This window comes from Lepisosteus oculatus, chromosome 25 (assembly GCF_040954835.1).
Source record: "Lepisosteus oculatus isolate fLepOcu1 chromosome 25, fLepOcu1.hap2, whole genome shotgun sequence".
Lineage (NCBI taxonomy): Eukaryota > Metazoa > Chordata > Actinopteri > Semionotiformes > Lepisosteidae > Lepisosteus > Lepisosteus oculatus.
The window spans coordinates 4,451,366-4,475,531 of record NC_090720.1 but is presented as its reverse complement, the minus strand read 5'-3'; the positions used below and the strand labels follow the sequence as shown (position 1 = coordinate 4,475,531).

The 24,166-nt window shown below is 37.1% G+C and overlaps 1 protein-coding gene across 7 annotated transcripts in view; it reads left to right on the top strand.

Annotated features, from left to right (window-relative positions):
• plch2a (phospholipase C, eta 2a) overlaps nucleotides 1–24,166 on the top strand; it is a 147,509-nt gene that overhangs the window by 101,576 nt on the left and 21,767 nt on the right. For 6 of the 7 annotated variants that reach the window (XM_069183662.1, XM_015337145.2, XM_069183660.1 and 3 more), the window contains exons 5-14: nucleotides 900–1,070; nucleotides 7,574–7,667; nucleotides 7,955–8,158; nucleotides 8,694–8,814; nucleotides 10,736–10,907; nucleotides 13,379–13,486; nucleotides 18,765–18,923; nucleotides 19,760–19,795; nucleotides 23,577–23,675; nucleotides 23,974–24,074. In XM_069183662.1, the coding sequence (XP_069039763.1) occupies nucleotides 900–1,070; nucleotides 7,574–7,667; nucleotides 7,955–8,158; nucleotides 8,694–8,814; nucleotides 10,736–10,907; nucleotides 13,379–13,486; nucleotides 18,765–18,923; nucleotides 19,760–19,795; nucleotides 23,577–23,675; nucleotides 23,974–24,074 (1,265 nt within the window). The remainder of the gene's footprint in view (nucleotides 1–899; nucleotides 1,071–7,573; nucleotides 7,668–7,954; nucleotides 8,159–8,693; nucleotides 8,815–10,735; nucleotides 10,908–13,378; nucleotides 13,487–18,764; nucleotides 18,924–19,759; nucleotides 19,796–23,576; nucleotides 23,676–23,973; nucleotides 24,075–24,166) is intronic. The other variant, XM_015337148.2, reaches the window with a different exon arrangement.

Here is a 24,166-nt window from a genome sequence, read left to right as displayed (position 1 = left end):
AACCTCCTGCTACAGTATGCATCTGAGTTTTGTAAAAATCTGACATATTTAAATTACCAGTACAGCTGTTAAGAGTGGGGAGCTACTGTATGTCAAGGTCCAATCTACAAAAGGGCAAGTAGAGGTTAATCCATTTCTTAAAGTTCAAAATAATATTATGGCATCTTTTTTTCTTCTTCCAATATGACTTTTCTTCTTTATTTCTGCTTTGCAATTATTGAATTCTCCTCTATTTGTTCCTCATTAATAAAACACATGCCAATTTCTAACATCTTTGAAGATACTCTTCCTGAAATGTCTCGGGTGCTTTCTGAGCATGGGCCCTGATTTTTCAAGCCTGGTAAAAGATTCACCAATTTGCAAAACCAGTTCTGAGCAAATTTCCTAACTTTTTTGGCCTTCCATCCTAAATGAGAATAGTACCCTTTTTGGTAAGGGAAGCTTTTAAAGCATGCCTTTCTTTTTTTTCTTTTTAAAGCATTCAGATACCCTTTATTTCATCTTCAGATCTTAGGTTCATCTTAGATGTCCAAGCTGTTTAGCAGGTGTAAAGTGTTCTGGAAATATCCTACATTTCATTTTGTATTTGTCGAGGTTGTCCATTACATCTTTTCCCACTTTGCCAGCAGCTATGTCAACCTTTAACTCACAATTGGCAACCCACTGAAGCTTAATTTAAATGAAGCTTCATCGTTCTGTTCACCTCCTCACTGATAGCTGGTGGGTGGTAAGTGTACTGGCACACTATGGCCGCCATCGCATCACCCAGATGGGGCAGCACATTGGTGGTGGTGGAGGTAAGTCCCCATTACCTGTAAAGTACTTTGAGTGGAGTGTCCAGAAAAGTGATATAAAAACGTAAGGAATTTAATATTAAGTATTATTATTACTTTCTCTAGGAGGCAGATACAGATGATAACCAGGGCACGCTGGGATTTGAGGAGTTCTGTGCTTTTTACAAGATGATGTCCACACGGAGGGACCTCTACCTGCTCATGCTCACCTACAGCAACCACAAGGACCACCTGGACACAGATGATCTGATCCGCTTCCTGGAGATTGAGCAAAAGGTCAGTACTTCCACAAGATCTAATGCTGTGGCACAAGTCTGGAGGAAAGTTTTTATACAATGAAGGAGTTGGAAACAAACTGTCGATTGACATCCAGTACACAGTGTTTTACTAGTACAGTTCTCTCAGGATTGTTAAGTCTTTAAAATTCTTGTTAAAAGTTGTGTTGTTATTAACAATGACATGTTTAAGCATATTCATCATTACAATGTACTATATATTAGAGTGTGCATTTAAAAAAGCTTCTTGTAGTTTACTTAGCAGGGCTTTTGTTACCTTGTTGACTTTGGCAGAGTGACTCTGTAGTTTAAGAGCAGAATATGTGATGCATATTTGCCTTGACTTTTTCTACAGAGTTGGCTAGGGGCATATCCTAAATCACATTATGATTATATGCTCAAGTCCATGTTGATCAGGTTCCCCTGCCTTGATCTGAAAGAATAAGACCATGGAAAGTGAGGAATGCCGTTTCTTTTGAAAACCCACCTAGTTATAAACCTGGAGCTTTGCATTTCACGAACTGCAAAATAATCTGTTTATATATATAAATCCTATTTCTCATACATTTCTAATATATATTATAAATGTTATTTACGTATATAAACATACATGAGCAGGTTGATATGGAGAAACATTGAGAAAGCTGAATTGCTGAGTAATTTTGAATTGGCAGGTTTAAATTTTAGGCTATCATTATTAAATAGACAAAAAGCTCTTTCTTATTTCATGGCTGTAATTTCTGCTTGAAACTTTCAGAAAGTCATTCATTGAAAGCAATGTATGTATAAAGGTTAAAATAAGACTGTATTGCCTATAACAATAATGTCTATCGGGGTGTCTTCCATACTTTGTTTGCTGGAACTAACATTCAGTCCTCTGAAATTACTACTGATTGGGGTCTATGAAACCACTAGAAAAAGCAGTCTGTGGATATGTGAAAAAGTCTTGTTATCCCTGCCAGTCCATATAGTTTTCTTTAATCTGTGCAGGTAAAGGGAATTTGCATTATTTAAGCTTAGCCTTATTAAAATAAACTTCTCACACACATTGCTGCCAGTATTTAACCGCATCAGCATATCTGGTTTGGTTTGAATTGCCACTTCATGAGTTTAACACTGAAATATTGAATTTCGTTCAGTCAACATATTTATATTTGCCTCAGATGTGTCTAGAGAAACAAACGTGACAGGAATATTGCTGTAATCAGTGTTTAAAAAGATGCTGAGGGTAATTTTCAAAAGCTATTACCCCTAAATTAAACACTGTTCATCTCTCTAGAATTCCTGTGAGTTTTGTTTCTGGGTATCAGGCACACTTAGTAATCACGTCATGTATTGTGATACTTATCATCAAATGCTGCCAGCTCCTGCAGAAGATACTAATATATTAGAGCATAAGAAAGGAACAAACAAGTGGAGGACATTCAGCCCATCTGTCCCTTTCAGTAGTTGGTATCTAATCTATCCGAGGATCTCATCCAGCTTCTTCTCACAATCAGCTTGGACAAGATTGTTGGGTTATTTGTTCCATACTCCTACAACCCATTGGGTAAAGACATGTCTTCTGTTCTCAGATTTAAGTGCACTTCCACGTTGTTTCCACTTGTTTTTTTCTTTAACTGATCAGTCAAGGGTCTTAACTAGAATCTGAGTTGCAGAGCTCTCAAAAGAACCTTTCATAAAGCTTTGTAGAACCTTCTTGTAACTTGGAATAAAGCACCTGCTCTTAAGACAGAAAATTGCTCTTATTTCTGTCTTCAGAAAGGTGAACTTTCCAGAGTAGTGTCTTGAGTTATAATAAAAAAAGGACACGAGAGTTTAAATAAAGATGATGACATGGTTCAGGGAGATTGGAGCCATGAGGTGGGGACCAGTCTCTCACTGAATCCTAAAAAACAGGTGTAGCTTTCTCTGTCTGTAGCATTGTGACTGACAGGCAATTGCAGTACTGAAGATACATCACACCCTCTGGGCCTGCTAGGAAACTTGAAACTCTGCACATACTGTAGCAAGGCTGGTACTATTGAAGACTTATAAATAACTTGTTTTACTGTGTAATACAAAGGACGTTATTAAATTTCAAAGACTCTAAAAGCCCTTATGGGAAAACTGGATTGAAATCCCCTCCACCTTGAATTTACATTTTGAAAAGAATTTCCCTAATCTGTAAAATCAAAATCCCCTTGTTATACTGGTTTTGATTCCCAAATGTTTTTTTGGGTTATGTTTTGATATTTTCTAACTCTGAGTGCGACAGACAGGAACTTACAGTAGTCAGGTAACAAGTGTTTTAACAGGTGTAAAAACTGACAAAGACGTGTCAAGGTGTTTATGCTAGTTTTAAACAGCTATGCAGAAGATCCTTCAGATGTCATTTTTGGACAGGAATCCCAGAGAAGCTAGTCATCTCTTAGACCTGACAAGGGTGGGGCACCCTTTTCTAACAGAACATTTACATGCAGTCTCCCTGAGACTTCACTTAGTGCAGAAGATAACAGTTAAGAAAAGTGACTGCAACACCAATAGATTGATAGGATAGGAGCTTGAGGGTGGATTAAGATGCATGCACTCTCTTATTGCGTGTAGAATTTTAGATCAGGCTGTCATTCCTCTCTCAATAACATGCATTTGAAATCCTAAACTGGAAGGATAGGAAACCCCCTTTTTAGCCAACAGTATCATCTCCTATGATTAACAGCATTCATGTACATATCTTCTTGAGTCTTGGCTTAGAGAGAGGTTTGCTGAAAAATAGAGGCACAAAACAGTTCCCTTGTCTTACAGAAACAGCTGTGCATTTGGGTGCAATTGAGTAGGAAAGTCTACCTATTTTCGCATCTTTTTTAACAGCAAAAAGCTTACTGCTTTCACTGCTTACAGCTGAAAAAATTATTTTGTCTGAAATGTCTTGTGTTTTTTATTGAAGCCTTGTACAAATATAAAAGTATATGTAATCTTATGTGTATGTGCACATTATTAGACATACAGTACTCTAGAAGGTATCAGTACTATATGGATATGTATGTATTTTCAAGCATGCTTAGAAGTTACTCTTAAGATGTACATTTGTTCTTTATATTTGTTCTTTATATAGCCATTGTTTAGGCCACTTTTTCAGAGCAGCTCACCTCAGTCCAATGTCATTGAAAGAGGTACATTGCAGTAGTACTTAGGCTTCTGTCATTTAGATAAGATAAGATCAATTTATCGGCCATATGCAATTTTTTGTATTAGGAACTTGTCTTTTCACATACCCCAACGTGCTCTCCATGTGATGCACAGACAGGTAGAGAAGCTTGGGGTCAGAGTGCAGGGTCAGCCAACCTGGAGCACCTGGGGTTAAGGGCCTTGCTCAGGAGTCCTCTGCCAGCCACGGGATATGAACCGATAACCTTCCAGCTAAAGGCGCAGATCCTGAGCCGCAGAGCTACCGCACTGCCCCTGTTTTGTACACCATTTTGTGCATGTGGCTCGTTAGAATTCTTTTCCCTCACCTTGACTCTGTTTCGCAGTTCTGTGGTGACTGCACATCGGAGTTGCATCACATGGCAGCCTGTGACTAAAACTATAATTACCTCTGTTGCACTGGGAATTTTCAGGTATATCACTGCACATTTCATCTTAATTTTGTTCGACACGGTTCTCACTGGCTGTTAATTCAAGGTATAGTGAATATAATTCCATTGGCTAGGTTAATGTTTTTTATTTCTCCTTGAAATTAAGGATTTTAAACCTTTGCCTTTTTATACACTTTGTAAGATGTGCACATACAGTATTCACATAACTGTTTTTGTTTGCCTAATTGTTTTAATTTCCCAATTGTGTTATCTTGTCATAGCTGCTTGGCTCAATTCAGTGATGTTTAATGTGTTTAATATGTTCCTCTTGCCAGTTATATATATGTGTACATCAGGAGGTTTAAAGAATAAAACTTTACATTCCAGAGGAAGCTAAGCTCTTTATCCTAATGTGGTTTAGAATTGCTGAGCCACAACTATTAGGAAGCTTATGTATGCAGCTTTTTAATGTGGTACAAGGAATAGGGCCATTACAACATTGCTATACATAGCACTTTTTAGATTGGTAGATGTTTTACATTAATTTTAGGATACAATCCAAAACAATAGGTAGAATGTATTGGTGTCCTGACAACCAAATGTGATCATTTATCACATCATAATGCACGCATCTCATATTGAAACGTTTAGAATACTCCTGCCATATTAAATGACCTAATATGCTCATTGTTTAAATTTCCCACTGTCTAGTGATGGCTAGAAGGTGATGAATTTCCCATTTAGTTTAGATTCTTTAGGGCATAATAAAACAGGATGTATTACAGGCCTGTCACTGATTTACCACTGGAGTGATTCCCTGCGACTTAAGAATTGCTTTATACCAAAGGCTAAGTGCTACTGCTTAAGCCTCAAAGACCATTTCAATTAGCGTTGTCACATTGCATCAATATAAAGGCTATTGTGGCAGCGTAAACAAAATAGCCCCAGTTTTAGTGATTCCTCTATAAACACAAAATTGTATATTGTAATGTTAGCATGAAAGTCCTGTTGGGCTGCACATGGGTCATTAGTTTACCAAATTGCTAAAAATGCATTCAGTGGGCTGTTTCTAGTTCTGCCATTTGTTAACTTTTATAGAGGATGGCAAGCATTTGAAGAAAACAAAGTTACAAAAGGAAGATCATTAGTGGTGGTTTTCATGCTCTGAGGACCAGCCAAAATAATGAGAAGCATCATTGTTTGATACTTCCTTCTTCCTCTGAAAACTTTGAAAGTAGATTTTAAAACTGCTTTCTCATTTGCAATTAATTCAGTGGATTAAATCAATCCCACATGATTGAGGAGTGAGAAGAAAAGACAAATGAACATTTTGAACTTTTTAAAATGTTCAGATTAAAAAAAAATAGAGAGAGACTGAAGGAGTTAAAAATACCTTTTATATATAGTGATATTTTACCACTTTGACCAATACTGATTAGAATATCTTGCCATTAAAAGGTACGGTTTATTACTTTAGGCACTGGAAACTACACCTGTCTTTTTCATGTCAGAATCAGACTTTGAAACAGATTCTGAATTATTCTGATTGTTGTTATGCAATATACTGTGTAAATTGTAAGCTCTCTGTACTCAATGGAATACTGTTACTGTCACCCTACCTGTAAGGTTCTGTATAACTGTGTTAAACAGGGCACATGGATATTGTTTGTTGGCTTTCTGAATCGCACACTATGCTTCTAATTAAGATTCCCTTTAATGTTAATATAAGTAAATTCAATTTAAAACTTGTCAGGGACTAGCTGGGATATCTTTTATCATTAAACCCTGTTTTGTTAGGGTTATCAAATGAGGTTATTTTATAACATCTTAATGCAAAATGTGTTATTTCTGAGGGTTATTTCATTGCTTTTTCAAAATTAGCAATTAACAGCTGTGCCCTTTGTAAAACTTTCCTAAGAGCTTGTTACTTTTAAAGTATGTGTTTTCTCTTTTTTAATCTAAAGCATTGATTTCTACAAAATGCAAATTAAATAAAATATCCTACAGTGTGCAAGACAATCCAGATGACAATTTTGCCTTTGGTATAATATGAAACAATTATACATAAAGGTCCGTAATGTGCATGGCATTAAAAACAATCTGCAGCATATTTCACTACATTCATTCTAATAGGAAAGGATATAATCCGTTTAGTGTTCCTTTGGAAAGCCAAATGAAACTTTGGCTCAGCGTGACCCAAGACTTTGACCACACCTGACAGTTGCAAATTACAAACCTGATATTTTGTGGATGGTTTTGTTTTGCCAGTGGCTTCAAGCTTCTTCACAAAACGAAGCCACAATCTGCGACTTGGTTTGTAATTTGTTGAGTAGTTTTTCATCTGTGACATTATCTGAAAATAAATCCTTGGAAATCCTTCCTTTTCTCTAACTGCCGTTGAAGGGGAAAGGAGCTATACCTGTATATATTGTAAAAATATACACGTACCATAATAAGGTTGTGTTTTTTTTGCTTATCGTCATCTGCTTGCTGTTAAAAATTTAACGTAGGGCTGATTTTTAAAGTTACAGTTTAATCCAGAATTAGAGCTGCAGAAAGTAAACAGCGGAGCCCACCAAGCTACTTAAGCAAAGTTCCCTTTTAGGCGTAGCAATGCCAGTGATTGACCTATTGTGAAAAATAGATTGAGAGTGAAGCTAAGCATCTGGCACCATGTGACTCTTAAAAGATGTGACATTGATTGACAAGGATAGGCATCTGATCGACCAATCGGCTGTTTAAAAACGCCAGCTGTTGGGGTGGAAAATCAGATTGCAGTGCAGACATTGTGTGGGAGAACACTTGTCTCAAGCTTAGCTTTATTATGTGCTGTTTTTTGTGTTTTTAATTCTTATCTGTTAGAATTCTGTTTTTCTAACGTAAAACATTGCAGGTAGCAAGTGTGAATATTCAGCTTTGACGTGTTTTTTTTTTAACTTTTCCATAGATGACCAGTGTAACAAAAGAACACTGCCTGGAGATTGTGAACAAGTTTGAACCTTGTCCTGAGAACCAGAGTCAAGGAGTCCTGGGGATTGATGGTAAGAAGCTGCAGTTCCCAGAACTTCCCAAATCCAGCTCCTGTTTAATCAGTTTGTTATAATATGCCTTGGAGGGATAACTTAACCATCATATTTGTATTCCATTTTACTTTACACTCTGTAGTAAAAGTCCAATTACTTTTCCTGATTGAGTAGTGAAGAAACCAATTCTGCCACACTTCTATCCCTAGAAATACAGTATAACTCCACTCAAGTTAGACAGCACTGATTGATTAATGTCAGCTTTTATTGATTTGTTTGTTACTTTTTTTTTTTTGCCTTTCCAGGGTTTACCAACTATATGCGCAGCCCTGCTGGGGATATCTTCAACCCAGACCATTATGAGGTGAATCAGGACATGACCCAGTCCCTGTGCAACTATTTCATTGCCTCCTCTCACAACACATACCTGATGGGAGACCAGCTCATGTCTCAGTCGAGGGTTGACATGTACGCCTGGGTACTCCAGGCTGGCTGCCGCTGTGTGGAAGGTGAGCCGAGATCTTTTGGGGGTGAAACTTCTTCTCCACCTCAAAATTTCCCTCCATGGATTTCTTTTCCCAGGACACTTGTTTCTCCAGAATGTGGAAGCTTGCCGATATTGTGCTTTTTCAAAAAGGCATGTTCAGTGTGGCTGAATGTTGTCCACTAAGGATTCAGGAACCTCCACATGACCTAAGAATCGTCAACTGTAATGGAGGAGGAACTTCAAAATAGCATACTCGTATAACCTCCAGTATTTATTGAAATTCATTGAGCAGTGGCCTCAGGACAAGTTTCCTTCAGCCCCGTCCTGGAAAGGGTTCCTCACAAGTACCCATTTCCCTGGACTGTTTTACTTTTTGAAAGTCTTCAGAAAGTCACAAAGTGCTCAGGAACGCTTTGAACTGAGGTCTACCTCAGTAGCATTTGTCTTGTGATTAGTTCTGCATGTTAAAAATGTGACTTTTTTGGGGTAATGTAGAGATTTTTTTCTTCTTTCAAGGAGTAAATGCATTTTAAACTCTTCTCCTGTTTTTCTTAAAGTGGACTGTTGGGACGGCCAGGATGGTGAACCTATTGTCCACCATGGCTACACCTTAACTTCAAAAATCCTTTTCAAAGACGTCATTGAAACCATCAACAAATATGCTTTTGTAAAAAACCCGTGAGTATGTCTCTGGATATCTTTTAAATACCCATGTGAATTCTGCCATAGCCATTTTGTAATATGGATATTATTCCCTGAGTATAATACATACAGTACAGGGAGGGACAAAAATGTATTTTCCTAATTTCTGGAAATGTTCCGTTTCCCTTATAAGATATGTAGATGAAATTTGATTTACATTGCTTTATGTCTTGCACCCTAGTGAACTGAATCTGCAGTGAGTGTGTAATGCCCACATCCCAAACAAGTGCATTTGCTTTTCACAGTTAATGAGCAGTGTTATTGGAAGCTCTCTGTAGCCTGCCATTTTGTAGTTCGGTTATATGGATTCATCTTCCTTCCCTAGAGTTATGCAGTGAAATAGCAGGGTAGGTCAAGCACCTGAAGAATGGGTCCTGGGTCGGTATCTTTCCTGAGTGATCCTGATCCTTTGTCTGTACTCTGTTTACACTGCCTGCATATCAAGAGCTGCTGGAAACCTCTCTCTCTCTCTCATCTCGGTACCAGTGTTTGCGGTTTTTAAAAATCAGTTATTTTTTCTTGAACTCTTGAATTGAAACTTCTTCTCATGTGTGGACCTGCTCATGAAAAGCAGTAACATTCCTATTTGAAAGGAGTACTTCACTCAGTATCCAACTGAATATTGCTATATAATAATGTTTTTCAAGTTATTCATCTTTGAAAAATGTATTCTATTATGTGAATTAGATGAAGGAAAGACATTGGTGATTCAAGCTATGACCTTTTTGGTTTTAGGGATTTTTGGTGTACGAGCTTTTTGGTTTACTTTATATAATTTTAGCTTGTCTTGCTCTCTGAGGATTTATTTTTTGTTTCCAGGAGACCTTATATTTTTCAATAATTAAAATTTTAATTAGAGTGTAACTCCTGGAAGAAAACGCATTATCCAGTCAGAGAACTAAGTACAGAATCTGTGAAAATATTGGTTAGAACAATATTGATTTTTATTTTTGTAGCTGTTATGGATAAAAGTAACTCAAGTGCAAAATAAATCTTTCACACAAATGCCAATATGGATTTAATATAAGGCACCAAAACTACATGCATGTTTTCAAATTGCAACCTACAGTATTGTAGTGTTAGAATGACTGGGGATTGAGCAGGTACAGTGCTTTCTAGCTCAGCTTTTTAAATTGAATTTGGCTAGTTGCAGATTTGAAAAGTAAGATATACAGCATAATGTGAGTGGATCAAATTTTGAGGGCTAAATTATATTCTTAACGCATTGCTGTCTTTTACAGAGTAATTTTAGGTGAGTCAGGAATAATCTTATGAATCAAACAAATCTATATACAGTAAAGCTGTGAAGAAATCATCAGGTTTTCTGATTAATAGTCTTATTAAGAGGGTTTAAGCATCTCCCCTCAAAGCATTATGTACCCGGTGACTTCATAATGAGTCTGTCAAGTTGCTCAGTGCTGTCTAAGTGAAGATGGAGCTCTGTTAACATAGATAACACACATTCCTGCCTGGGACACATCACCAGCCCACTGGTGTACAACATAAAGAATACACATTGTGTATTTTCTACGGCCACATCCTTAACAAAGCAGCTAATGTGAATTAGATGCCCTTTGTTCTGTCCATGCAGTACAGAAGTTAGTGCCGCATCTGATTTTCTTTGCACATTTGGTGCAGTTTGATTATGGATGACCCTAGCCCATTGTAAAGCTGTTTTTTCCTCATGATAACGTTTCAGGGCATTAACATGTACTGTAAAGCTATAAAACATGACAGATCTGGTAATATTAGGAGTGCAGGAGATAACACCCAGTTAGGCTGAATTTCGTACGTTCCTTATACTGGTCAAAGTTACTCTTGAGGTCAATTTTTACTTAAAAATGCATTTCAGCTTCTGGAAGCTTTTACATATTAATAAAAAATCTTCCTCTCCTAGATACCCAGTCATCCTGTCTATAGAGAACCATTGCAGTGTACCTCAGCAGAAGAAGATGGCCCAGTATTTAATTGAAGTTTTGGGAGAAAAACTGGATCTGTCCTCAGTCAGCATGGATGAGTCTGGACTTCTGCCTTCCCCCGAGACCCTGAAAGGAAAAATTCTAGTCAAGGTAATACTGTTTAGAAGACTGTGTCCAGGGCATAAATGACAAAAAAGAAATGCTGATTAGATTCAGTCTTGCTTTGGTGTTAATGCTTGCTGGTTTGACAATATATGTAAGTAGGGCAAAGTAGCACCACCTGAAGTGAACAGACAGGGTGTTCTAAAAGAGGACCAACACACCGTTGTTCCCAGAGGGGGCAGTGTTCAGCTGTGTATTTTAAGTAGGGCAGTGGGTAGTTTTGATAAATGGTTCTGTACGTGTTATAGGTCAGTGAGCAAGGAACAAACCATGAACTCTGTGAGCTGCATGCATCCCTAAGCATTCACATGTGTTGCAGCACTGGTATTGTATGCCATAGTCACAGCAGGAGAGTATGTAGTAGCACTGAATTTTGGTACATACTTTTTCAAAGCATGTGACTCATCTGCAATTGCATCACTCTTAAATATTCGGAGCAGTTAATAACGGAAAAAGTTTGCCTTACAAAGATTGATGGTCAGGTTGAATACAAATCCTCAACAATTTATGATGTAGAACTTTACATATGACCAAACTATATTGTACAGTAGCAACTCTTTTTGCCATTGTAGAGGTTATAGCTTATTCCAAGGAAGAATAATCCCAAGAGAATGTTAGTTTAACATTTTAAGTGATGCTCTGAAGTATATATATATATGCTGTAAAATTTAAATACAAAAAAGTATGGATTGAATTTGAAAACACTAATTGAGTTGAACACACCCAAATCTTTGTGTGATTGGTAACCATATTCTCAGTAAAATAGGAAGCAGTGTTTTTTCTGTGGCAAATCGAGAGACTAAAGGAACCTTTTCGGATTTGACCATTTTCAGATATTCACCTTGCAAAGAATCTGTCATAGCAGTGCAACGAAATACATTAAAACAGAACCTTGTCTCTTGATAGATGGAAGGCTGGTATGAATCATTTCATTCACTTCTGCTAATCAGAGCCACAAGGTGTGAAATATCTGGCAGGCTTTTTAAACTGAAAATACTGTATATATGCCACAGCACTGCCCAGTCATGAAGATAGAAAACAAAATCATGAAACCTGCTAGGAAAATGTGAAGTTTAATTAAAGTTGTCATGTCTGCAACTCTGAACTGCTTTTAGATGTCACTTATTCCATTAGCTTGAAGATCTCTGCTTGGATTTTTGCACACTTGGGTTTCAGATGTCATTCAGATTTTCATTTTGAAACAAAATCTTATGTTCTAGAACTATAAATGTAATTGGTTAAGGAGTTTATCCAAAGTGCCTTACATTTTTGAATATTTACTTGCACATCTACTGTACCTCGAAAATTATTTTACATTAGCCTAAAATAAGTCCCATTTACAAAATACAGCATGCCTGCTTGTGAATTAGAACAGCCTCATTGCTCCTTAAATAATCCCTAAATTAACTTTATTTAGAATATTGGTCAGTACAAACTAACGGCAGGAGGTTTGTGGTTAGAATAGTTGTATATCTTAGTATGGTGCTGCAGCCTCCTACTGTATATGCCTTCATAAATAGCACAGATTTTGAAAATTCTTGCTACTATGCTATGACACTTGGCAGACCCTTTACTGAGGTCAGAAGACTCTAACATATCATTTGGGTTTCACAGCAGCTGACAAAGTGATTGAAGATGATTGTGGCAAAGTGGAAAAAGATCATTTTATAAGGCTGTGATTTATAACTAAGGTGACAAAATAAGACGTCCCTTGTCACACTGCAGAATTGATCCACGTCATTTTTGAAATTGATCAATTACATTGGAATCTCATCAACCTGTTCTGGTTTTGGAATTGGGTTTGCTTTCTTTTTTTTTTTTCCCCTGACAAGTTATGAGCTGGTATTCGATTATGTTCATGTCAGTCATCATGTTAAACTGTACCTGAGCCTGAAATTTCCCTAATGAGCCTGTGCTCCATTATGTCTCTACTTCCAGGAATATAATAAATCAATACTATGCTTGAGCACTAGGTACTGTAATTGTCATCTGTATTTTTTAAGTCCAGGTTGGAATGTTCGTGGTCGTTTCAGGTGTTTTTCTATGATTTAATGTTTTTTATCTTAGTGCAGTATACATAATGGCTTACCTTCCCAAAGATATGACTGATTGGCCAATTAAATGGGATAATTTGACTTCACACAAATACGCTAGTTAAATGCAAAAAAAAAACATTGAAGTTTATCTTGCACCCAAAGGAGCAGGTTTTGTGGAATATCCATTATACATCTGACAGTGTGACTTTATCATGTATAAAGCTTTATCAAAACAGTAAGAACATTCATTAAAGGTAAGTTCAATGTTGGCTTCAAGAAAACAATAGGTTTGTAAAATTGTGATTATTAAAATTAAAAAATTAAAATTGTGATTATTTCAGAGGGTTTGCTGCATTTAAAATAAATTGGTGTAAATACACGTTTCTGGAAGAATGCTGATGTGAAGTGTATTTGACCTCTCAGGGGAAGAAACTCCCACCTAACATCGATGAGAACGCAGAGGAAGGTGATGTATCGGATGAAGACAGCGCAGATGAGATTGAGGATGACTGTAAACTGATGAATGGAGATGTAAGTTGAGGCTGTTGATATTCTTCGAGATGACAGAATTACAAACAAAAAAAACTTCTTCAATGCCTTACCATGTAGTTTGACTGGCTGTGTCATCTGATGTTACTTCTTTGTTTGAAACACACCTATATCACAGACATCCAAATGACATGTGCAGAGGGCTGAAATACTGTGATCAGGAATTCACTCAGCTATTGTGTATCTCCCTCTGCTCCTGGAGAGCCCCTATCCTGCAGGTTTTATTGGTAGCAATTAAATCATCAATTTCTAAATGCAGTATGTAAAAAGATTTGTGATCAGTTAAATGAGTAATGTTTTTTATATAAAGACATTTAGAGATCTTTTGGAAGAGTCAGACAACTCTGCAGCCATCAATGGCTAGAATTCTTAATTTCTGAATTGAGCAAATTACTTGCTTAACTGATCAATGTGTGGCCTTAACCTTTATGCAATAAGACTTTACTGGACTGAGGCTCTCTAGGACTAAAGTGGAGAATGTAAGATTTATTCAAACTTGTTTTTGCTTTGTAAACAGGTGCATGCCCATATCAATAAAAGCTGCCAATATCATTAATTTTCTTCATTAGTTCCCTAACAAGGTTTCATTATAATTAGCATGTGTCACCAATCAGTTTAATAGATGAAATTCAGATGAGCAAGAAAGTATTCTGTTTCAGCAAGTCACCAGAGTGGGGTAATTTGCCACCTGGAACTACTATTACCTGGTTTTGAGCAGATTGTGACAATTTTGTCATAATAGTTATGTACTGATGGATTTTATCTTCAAACTAATGATCTTTTAGTTTTTGTTCTGATAGTTTTACTGGAGGTTGATACTTACTTTCAATATTGTTTCTCTTTACTCCATTGGGTAGAATTTATGAAGTGTTCATTCTTTGATTATTATTGGGCCATTGGGTATCATTTCAGATCATCCTTTATTTTTTTTCTTGAAGCGTCCACATCGGTACATACTGTAAGAATTAGAAGGGATTCTTCTCATGCTCTGATGTAGGCTATTGAATATTTCAGTATTTCAATTTAGGCCAAGCTGTCGTTGTTATCCATGCTGAATTATTTGTATATTTGCTTTGGTTAAACTTGCATGGAGGGAAGTAGGTGTTGGTGTCTGAAACAGTACAGAATTGCATTTTTGTCTTTGTTCTGATGTGAGGGCAGTGCTTTCACAGAAATGTTGTGATCATGACAGCTGCCCCATTCACCTTAAGCCTGCCTGTTTGTGCATATACTGTATGTCAATATGTTGAATGTCCAGGTTCAGTAGACTCCGTAATCAGTAATGGGATTTTAACCTCTGGCATCATTAAAGACACCATTTGTTTTTCCCCTTGCAGTTTTAAGAGAGATACAGAGAGGCAACATCAATCTTGACTGTACAGTATTACATGATTTTATTTTCAAAGGTGATCCTTTCAGAAAGCAATCCTTCCACAGGCTGAAAAAGATAGATTTCCTCATACTCGTTGCCATCAGTAGTGGGATCAAAAAGGAAATAAAGACATCAGTTGCTTATAAAAATGCTCTTTCCCTGAGTTTTCGGGGGGGAAAAATGAAAGCTTTTATTTTTGCTGATCATTTTTCACTTTGGCATTTTCTCTGAAATGAATCTCTTCCCCAGAAAAATATGATCATTTTTAGAAGAGCAGAAGGAAGCTCTGTATTGATCAAGAATCAGATGTGGCCTATTGGGCCTTTTTATAGATTGATGAGATTACCTCACTGATGAGCATTGATAACCTCACTGTACAGTACTTTCTGGCTTGCAGGAAATCTTAATATATCCAAATTTGGTTTAAAAATATCAGTATTTCTTAGAACGTCCATGTGAGGGGAATGTATTGTGTCAAAATATGCAAGAAAAAAATGTTCTTTAACACATTTAAATGAGCAGTAATGCTAATTACATTTTAGATGATGAAAGGGGACATTCTTGCTTCCTTGCTTGTGAGAACTTAAGATTGAACTGGAATTCATGACAATGTCTTCATCCCTTCTTCCCTCGCTATACTAGGATTTAATTTAAATTACATTAAATTTAATTGAATCTCAGAGTCAGGAAGTCTCTCAGGAGATAGCTCTCGAGACAGGAAAAGCAACAGTTAAATATATGTATCTTATAATTAGTTTCCAGCTGTACCATGTTTGGGAATATACTGTATAAGCACATGAATCAATTTACTATAATGAAATGCTGCTTCTCTGAAGTCTTCACCTACAGTACTTTGTTTTGTAAGGCCAGAGACTGTTGTGGGGGGAGCTCAGTAATAACTATCACTAAACAGCCTTCCAGTTTATTCTTCCAAAGAAAATAGTAATATTTTCCCTTATTTTAATTCCCTTTGTTTTTTGCTCCCATACTTCCAAAGAGCGTTGATTTGAAGCAGACAGGAGTTTTAATGAAAATGGAAAACACTTTAAAATATACTGTAGGTGAGGTTCTAGTGTTGCCTTTAGTGGCCTGAAAAAAAATGAATTTGATGTGGTGTTATTTATTGCTTATTGAAGAGTGTAGTTTGGGCTTACATATTTATGTCAACAAACTGAGAGACAAGAAAGATGGGTCTTTTGTCTTTTTGTAGTTGGCACTTTGAAAATGTTTGCAGAAATTCAACCATGCATTGAGATTTTCTTCTCCTACTTTTGACGTCCTCTCAGAAGGATGCATTCAAGATATAACTGAACTGTACTGTTTTACCAGATGTTTTGTTAAGTGTCTTGTTTAACACTGAACTGCTACGGTACTTCTGTTTCTGTCATCTTCAAATGTGTCAAAGCTGTCATTTCCTTGAAGGGTTTGTATTCTACACAGCCATGCATTTATTTCAATGACAGACTCTGTGCTCTTATGTACTTGTTCTTACTCATTCTTTCTCTCTGTCCAATGTTGCATGCTTAATATGAAGTGGAAGGTACTGTATAAACAAGATTATACTAAGGACTTGTATTAGTAACACCCATAGAAAGCAAATCCATAATGCATTAAGCCCTCAACAAAGTTCAAAGGTAGTATTGAGATGCATGTTAAAAATGCAGCAAAAAAAATTACCCTCTCACAAGAGATTGATAAATAGGCTTTATTCAAGGACATTACTTTGGATGTGGCTAGTGGTGTTATAAATGAAATGGCTGTTTTGTTGCTCACTGCTCACATTCAGATCTGTGTGCTATGAAGCAGTGCACCTACATACTGTCCAGTACCACTTCAAATGCAATTGGCTCTACACAAAAAGCCCCAGGGAATTCTGAAGGTAAAGATCCCACTTGATTTTTATATGCAGTTGCTGAACAGTGAGTGTGGAAGGTGGGATTGTTTTAAATCAAAGCCTCTGTAAATCCCATAAGTGTGCTGTTAATTCTTTATGGAACAAGTTGGTACAATGACAAAGCAAAGAGGGTAGTGAAATGTATGTCAGTACTGACTACTCCTTTTATTCTTGGTATTTCTAGGTCCAATTTAACAATTATTTTACAAAAGTCAACTGCCTTAATGCAGAAGCCATAGACTTTGAGTTTCAATTGAAATTCCTAAAGAACTGCTGACCCTACTATTATATTTAACTTTTGGTGTACTCAGTTCATTCATATCAGTTCAGTTTTTGCCAGATGGAACAGGGCTTTCACTTTTAATTCTATTGTATTTACAAACTGGTACATTTTTAAGTTTATGAAGTGACTTTCATTACCTTTTGCAGCCCTTTCTAGACTGTTTTGTGGGAACAAAGTGTTTTCCCACCTTCCATAAATCAACCCTCTCAGCAGCCTTTCCTTTATAATGAGGTACATTCAATTGTTGTTTTCAGGAAGGAATAAAGCTCTTTGAAAGGTGATGAGACTAGGAAACAAGACTTATGAATGATTATTCCAAGAGCTCCTTCCTTCTTAAAACAGATTTACATCTTGCAAAACCTAAGCCTGACCTTGTTTCCATAACTATTTAGTCAATTTGCCTAATCCGCTTGACTAATAAATGTGAATATAGCCAGTTGTCTGGAATGACAGCACCACCTGCTGGTTTAATTTTGTAACTGCTCTAAAAGAAAGTGGGGAGTCTTCAACCTTTTCCATAAAAGCCCAGTGATCAATTTAACCACCATCAGGTTATTGGTTTACTGCTTTGTCATGTTTATAATGGAGATAAGACATGCAGCTCCTTGAAAACCTTTTCCTTTTGACTCATCACATGGCTGGACCTTTTGTGTTTGAAAATACAGACATTACACAATTTTGCATTGTACATGACTAAATGCTTTTTAAAACTACTATTCATTTACAAGTGTTGCAAGTGGAGTTAAAGTAATTATTTAAATCACCTGTTCCTTTGCAATTTTGAAAGCTAACAAAACAATTCTGCATCTACAGCATATTGAATCATTTGCATACTGAATCTCGGCTTTACTATGAGATACAAATGTCTTTTTAATGGCAATATAATTTTGTAATTATATTATAGTTTCTTAAACAATAGCAAACTCTTTCGTATGTAAAACAAACATACCTCCATTTTCAAAAGGATTCTGAAGAAATCCTAACCAGATCTTCCAGAAGAGAACACACAAATTTGGAACCCCATGTCAACATGCAAATAAGCATTTCAAGTGTTGGTGCTTTATGCAGGATTATCTGCTCAATGCAGATTTGCTTGATCTAAATGCAGAGGCCCTCTTTAACTTGCATTTTTATGTCCTGCTTTTGAGAAACAAAATCCAGCCCTTGATCAGTTTTGCTTGCAAACATCCCATTGTCTTAGTTCTGTACATTTTAGCATGTTGATATCAAAACATAATAAGTATTACTGTACGTGCTATATCATGTTTTTCAATTATTTTGAAGGCCTTGTACACCATACCAGTAAGCTGTTTTGTGTGTGTGTGTTGTAGACAGTGCAGTAACAGGACCGCATGAAAGGATGTAGTCATTCAAATAATTATAACCATTTAATGCACATTGAAATACGGGGCATTTATTTTCTGCCAACATAATAAGGTTTTCCTTATTTGCCAATATAAATTTTTCTCTCGTGTCCTGTGCTGCATGCTCATGTACATGGAACAAGAGGGTTGAGTTGTTTTTCCTCATCCTCATGAAAAGCAGATATCCAGCACAGTCATTCTTCACACTTCTTTTCTTCCATGCAGTACCTGTTTGGATTTTTTCCAGCCTTTTGATTTTTGCATGTTCAAATTTTTGGTATCGTCTTTCTTGGCTGGCTCGCTGGCAAGGGTTGTTTTCCTTCTCACACTCATGTCTCTGCACCCAGACATCTGTAAACAGAAAACAGGTGGAGAATGTGGCAAAAAAGAAGCTCGACTCCCTGATGAAAGAGTCAAAAATTCGGGATTGCGAAGATCCAGACAGCTTCACCATTGCAGCTCTGCCACCTTCGGGAAAGCTTAGTGAAAAACCTTCCCTGAAAAAGGTACTTGTTCTTTTTTTTTTGCAAGCTGTCTTGCTTTTCACATCTTTTTTTTTTCCTCTGTGCATTTAAATCATGCCTGCTGCCATCTCTGAATTAAGCTAGCATTCCAGTACTTGAGCAAACTTTGTAGTGCAGGTGTTGTAAAAATATTTTTTTATTTGCCTGTTCTGGAATTTAATTTTTTGTGCTGCTGCTCTTTGCATCTGCTTGTAGTGTTTTCCTTATATTTTCACTTGCAGGGGGCTTTTACACACCCCTGAGTTATTCTCTCTTTCCCAGTCATCTGCCACATTAAATTTTCATGGGACTGAAAGCATGAAACATCTGCAGCATTTTAGTTGAGCACCAGGAGAGACCACATTGTATCACTTGAATGAAGAGGGGAATGCTTGCTCCCTAGTGCTAGCGTCTGGGGTTTGTTGGTTTCAGAGTCTGCTTCTTTCTAGTTCCACTCTTGATAATCCATACTTTCACTCCAGGTACTTATTAGCTTCTGCAATGGATTCTCCTCCTCACAGTGCTGGATTCTCTTGGCTGTATTTTCAGATGTTTCTGACATCTGTCACACTTTGGTTAAAGCAAACATTCAACCAACACTTTAAAGCTGTAAATAAATGCTGATTGGAATTTTGGAGTGACGTGAAGTGAGATTCTTAGTTTTTGAAAGTGCATGACTATCATGGGTTGTGACGTAAAACCATATTGCTTTGAATGCTTGAATGGGCCCTTTTTGCATTTTTCTGCTTGGCCAATCTGCTTGTTTTTGCTCGCCTCTCAGTTCTACAGCTGCGGCTTCTTTGAGAAATTAAATAAAATATCCCTTCTTCCTCTTTTAGCAAAAAAGCAGTCCAATTCCAGGAGACAAGCACCTGGTGAGTGGTGATTCTTTATCATCTTCACAGCAGAGAGCATTTATTACAGCACGTCACTGCCATTACAGGCTGTAACCTAACTTGCTAATTTCTTATTGCTTGTTATGCACAGGCATACAGAGTGCTGCATTAGTTGTCTCGCCTCATTCTGTTCCATCTGATTAGGGTTGTTTGTTAGTCAGTGCATTGCATTGCATTTTCAATCATTTTCCTGTTTCTGCAAAAATGTCTCTAATTTGCACTTACGTTTCAAGTACTGGTCCAACCGGTATTGACCGAAGGATAAACTTTATTTGCTACGCAACAAATCGCATTTCCATTCATCAAGTACACATCTATAAAACCATTTTTAAAGTAAATTCCAACAGATGAGTTTAAGGAGGTTTTTTGTATTTGAATGTATTCGGTACAACGCCCCATTAGAAAAAGAACTTGATTGAATCATGCCCCGGATGTGTGCATTTTATTAATAAGCATATACTAAAGCAAAAAGCTCCCCTGAGATGTATTTAAAAGTGCTGTTTAAGCCGCATTGTGAAAAAAGATTCTTTACCTTTTTTTAGCTCATTTGTTCTTTTGCTGCAGTGATGTAAAAAACGTAAAGGTTTAATATAGTTTCATTCGTGCCTTTTGGAAGGTAGATGGACAGACATGCAGCAAAGTTTGCATAGTTGGGCCAGTTTCATGTTGATATTGACTTGCAGATGATTTTCTGTGAGGAATGATAAGTGCACTGATCGTCTCTAATTCCTTTCAGAAGTTTAGGGTTTTATGTTTCTCATGCTCCTACATTCTGCCTCCTGGGCTTGTTTTTTTTACTTCCCTTTTCTTTTTTTATTCTTCTTTTGCAGTGAGTGTGGTGCGTTAACACCAAGCACACTTCTCCATCCTTTTCACACCCAGACTTGACTCGGAATGTCATTAATTGCAGATGGGCTTCATTTTCAGTCTAATTTAGCCTCCACTAATGGTGTCAATCTTCTGGCTTTTCCCTGTAATAAGGACAAATATTTGGCATAATTTTGCATTTGCTGTAGTGATTGAAGGGACTGAGTCTGCTTAAAGTGCAGCGAGGCATGAGCAGCCTTTTACAAGTCTGGTAATGAACCGTTAAAATTAGGTTATCACACTCTTTCCTTTTAGCCCTTTGCTCATTGGTAATTTAGAAGGAAAAATAATGATGACAATTTCAAATGCAAGGGATAGGTATTTATTTGTAGTAATTATTTCTGTTAAGCTCTTTTCAAATTAATATCAATATCACTTTCTTGCAAACCAGACTGCAATCTTGATTCCTAGCCAGTAGAGATCTCTTGGTACAGTATTTATGCAGGACATCATGGGCTACAATGGACCTTCAGAAATCTCATAATAAAGACGATCAGTTGCTCATATTGCAGTTGTGTAGTACTGAACCATGATATACTTTTGGAAATGATGTTAATAGTGTAAAAAAACGTTTTCCTGGATTTTTTGTGTAGCACAATCTCTCCGATGATATTACTTCTGTTTTGGCTATTTTTTTGTACCGAGTTTTCCAATGGTTTAACTATCGTGTTTGCCAATAGTCATACATTTTATAATTCTTAAACAGTCTCTCAACACAAATGGAAGGGGGTAAGATAAACTGCAAATGTTGAATGTGCATTTTATTGTAAAGAAGGAATTCTGTTCAGTGGTGGTGGTTTGTCTGCTGTCTTAATACCTTGTATTAAAGCACAGTACAACTCCAGCATGCTGAGATAGGAAGGGTCAGATATACATTGCGCCTCATACACGCAAGTATCTCATTAGTTGTTATATCTAGATAATTAATTGTGACATTTAAAGTGATTAATCTGAACAACTAAGTTCAGATCCTCTTGCACTGAATTGTCCTCCTGGATGTATTGTTTTCTTATCGTTTTACAATGGCCCATTTTAAAGCCACTTAATGCGACAAATGTAGTAGTAAATTGGTAGGCAATTTTGTTGGCTCATTAAAATGCTAGGAAGGTGGCTCTCTCAGCCACCCTTTTGTGGCAGAAATAATGGAGAAGAATGAGGTGTCACAGTGCGTCGATGGTCTATTTTACACTCCACTTAGGAGAAAAAGATGATGGATATAAATATGGTGACTCTGTGCTTATAGTATTGGTTCCTAATGGATGAGATAAGCTTGAGGAATAACCACTGCTAGTCTTGTGTCCTGAAGAAGCTGGCTGAATGCAATTAGTTCCCTCCCTGCTGGTGTGTACTTCAATTACAGTAATTCCTGCTCATTGATGCTTGGTCACATTTATTTCAGAGCATTTTTGCTCTTTTTAATGTCCCAAGTTAAAATGGTGATGTTCATGCAGCTATGGGCTTAACCTAAATACACCACCACACAGGTAGCATGGTACTCTGACCTCACGGTGGTTTGTGTGCTGAAATGTACTTTTCTTTGAATTTGAGAAAGGTCGACACCAAAAGCTGTAACAGAGGGCATAGAGTTTCTTCTGAATTGATTTTTTTTTGCAACGTAATTTTTATTATTTTTCCTTTTCATTCGCAAGCCCAATAACAAAAACAAGTTACAAATATTTCAAAAACATTCTTGTGTACAACAATTGCTAGTGGCACTAAGATTAATTTCAACCATAATGGCTATCTGGCTATCTCAGACCAACATTCATCACTAATCTCTTGGTGCAATTTCCATTCCATTTTCCTTGATATGTTTAGTATTTCAGTTAAAGCTGAGTATATACTGGATATTGGTTTTCCTATATGTTTTGAAATATTTCTCAATTAAGAGAGGTTCCTTTAATTTCACCCAATTCGGGTGTTTGAAAATATGTCTTATTTGTATGCATCTACAGAAATCCATCTTGTGTAAAAGGAGATCAGATCTCAGTTGCTCTAATGTCTTATTTTCATGTTATTTTCAAAAAGTTGATGAACATATTTAAGATTTAAACGTGTCCAGTTCTTAAACCCTGTATCAAGAGACAGAGGCTTGAAGGCTTTCATGTGTACAATTGGGATCAAATAAGAAAGCAACTGCAGTAAACAAAAAGTGTGTTGTATTTCCTTCCAAGCCTTATACTGTATGTAGTTTTGATAATTGATTTTCCCCTTGATAAAAGGTAACACTGACAGTAAGAGGTAGCTCTTTACTACTCGAGTTCTCTGTCTTAAGCCACCATATAGAAACAATATCTTGCATCCACACCATCATCACTCTTAACTGACTTCAAGTTTTTATCGCATGGAATGGGCAACAAGAAATAGAGTTAACCTGAAGGCTGATGTTAAAAAAAACAATATAAGCACTTTGCGAATCTGAAGCTTAGAATGCAACTGAAGCCTCACTACAATGTTTTTATCCCTTGAGTAGCAGTTGCTAAAGGGTTTGCTACCCTCTAGTGTCCAAACATATTCCTGTGCAATAATCTGAGGTTTTCATTTACTGTAAGAGTTTGGTCAGATTTTGTAAATTAGGTTAGGGGTTTCTACCACATACTAAAAATCTATGCTTTTTTCTTAATGTTTATAATTTCGCTTGTATATTGAATGAAGAAATCTGTAATGCGCTGCGTCAAAAAGCATCTTATTTTATTTTCAGTTAACGTGTACTTTGCTTTTTCAACTGCAGGCAGGCTGCTGCTTGGTATTTGCTATGGGTTTGGATTTGTAAAGACTTCCTTTCTTTGAAGGGAGTCTGCTGTGAGCTGCTTGAAGTGACAGCAGACTGTGGCTGTTTTGCCAGATCTGGCTCAGTGCAGATCAGAGCCCCTCACTCTGACTTGTCTCACAGGGCAAAGGCGAGGATGGAGCAGAGCCTGGAGAAGACAGCAGCCTCAGCACCAACAAGCGCCAAAGCCGGTCCTTTATGGGCAGCTTCTCCAAACGCAAGGTGAGCCCTTCTGCTTATCGCCAGACACTGACACTCACAGCTGTGTGTGACTAATCCTCCATCTGCAGGTTGAACTGAGGAGATTTTGTGAATCTAAGCCTTTTGCTCTCCACACTTCCTAGCAGCCCCATTTGAAAGGGATTTTTTTGCCAAGATTTTTGACTGCTGTGCATCTCAAAAAAGAACATGCTGTGCTTGATGTTTAACTTTTTGGACAATGTTCTGCCTTTAGAAACCCAGCAAGCCCTGAACTTTGTGGAGGAAAGGACTTAAAACTGTTGTGTTTCTTTCTTTGAAGAAAAAAACTGCAAAGCTGAAAAAGTCATCTAGCTTTGAGGACGAGGACGATGAGCAGGAGAGCTCCAGCAGTGTGTCCCGGGGGGCTGTGCACTACAGCAGGTACAGGGGGATCATACTGCACTCACCCTTGAGGGATCTCATCATCCTGACTTGCAGATAACCATCAAGCTCACTCTTTGTCTGCTTTGTCT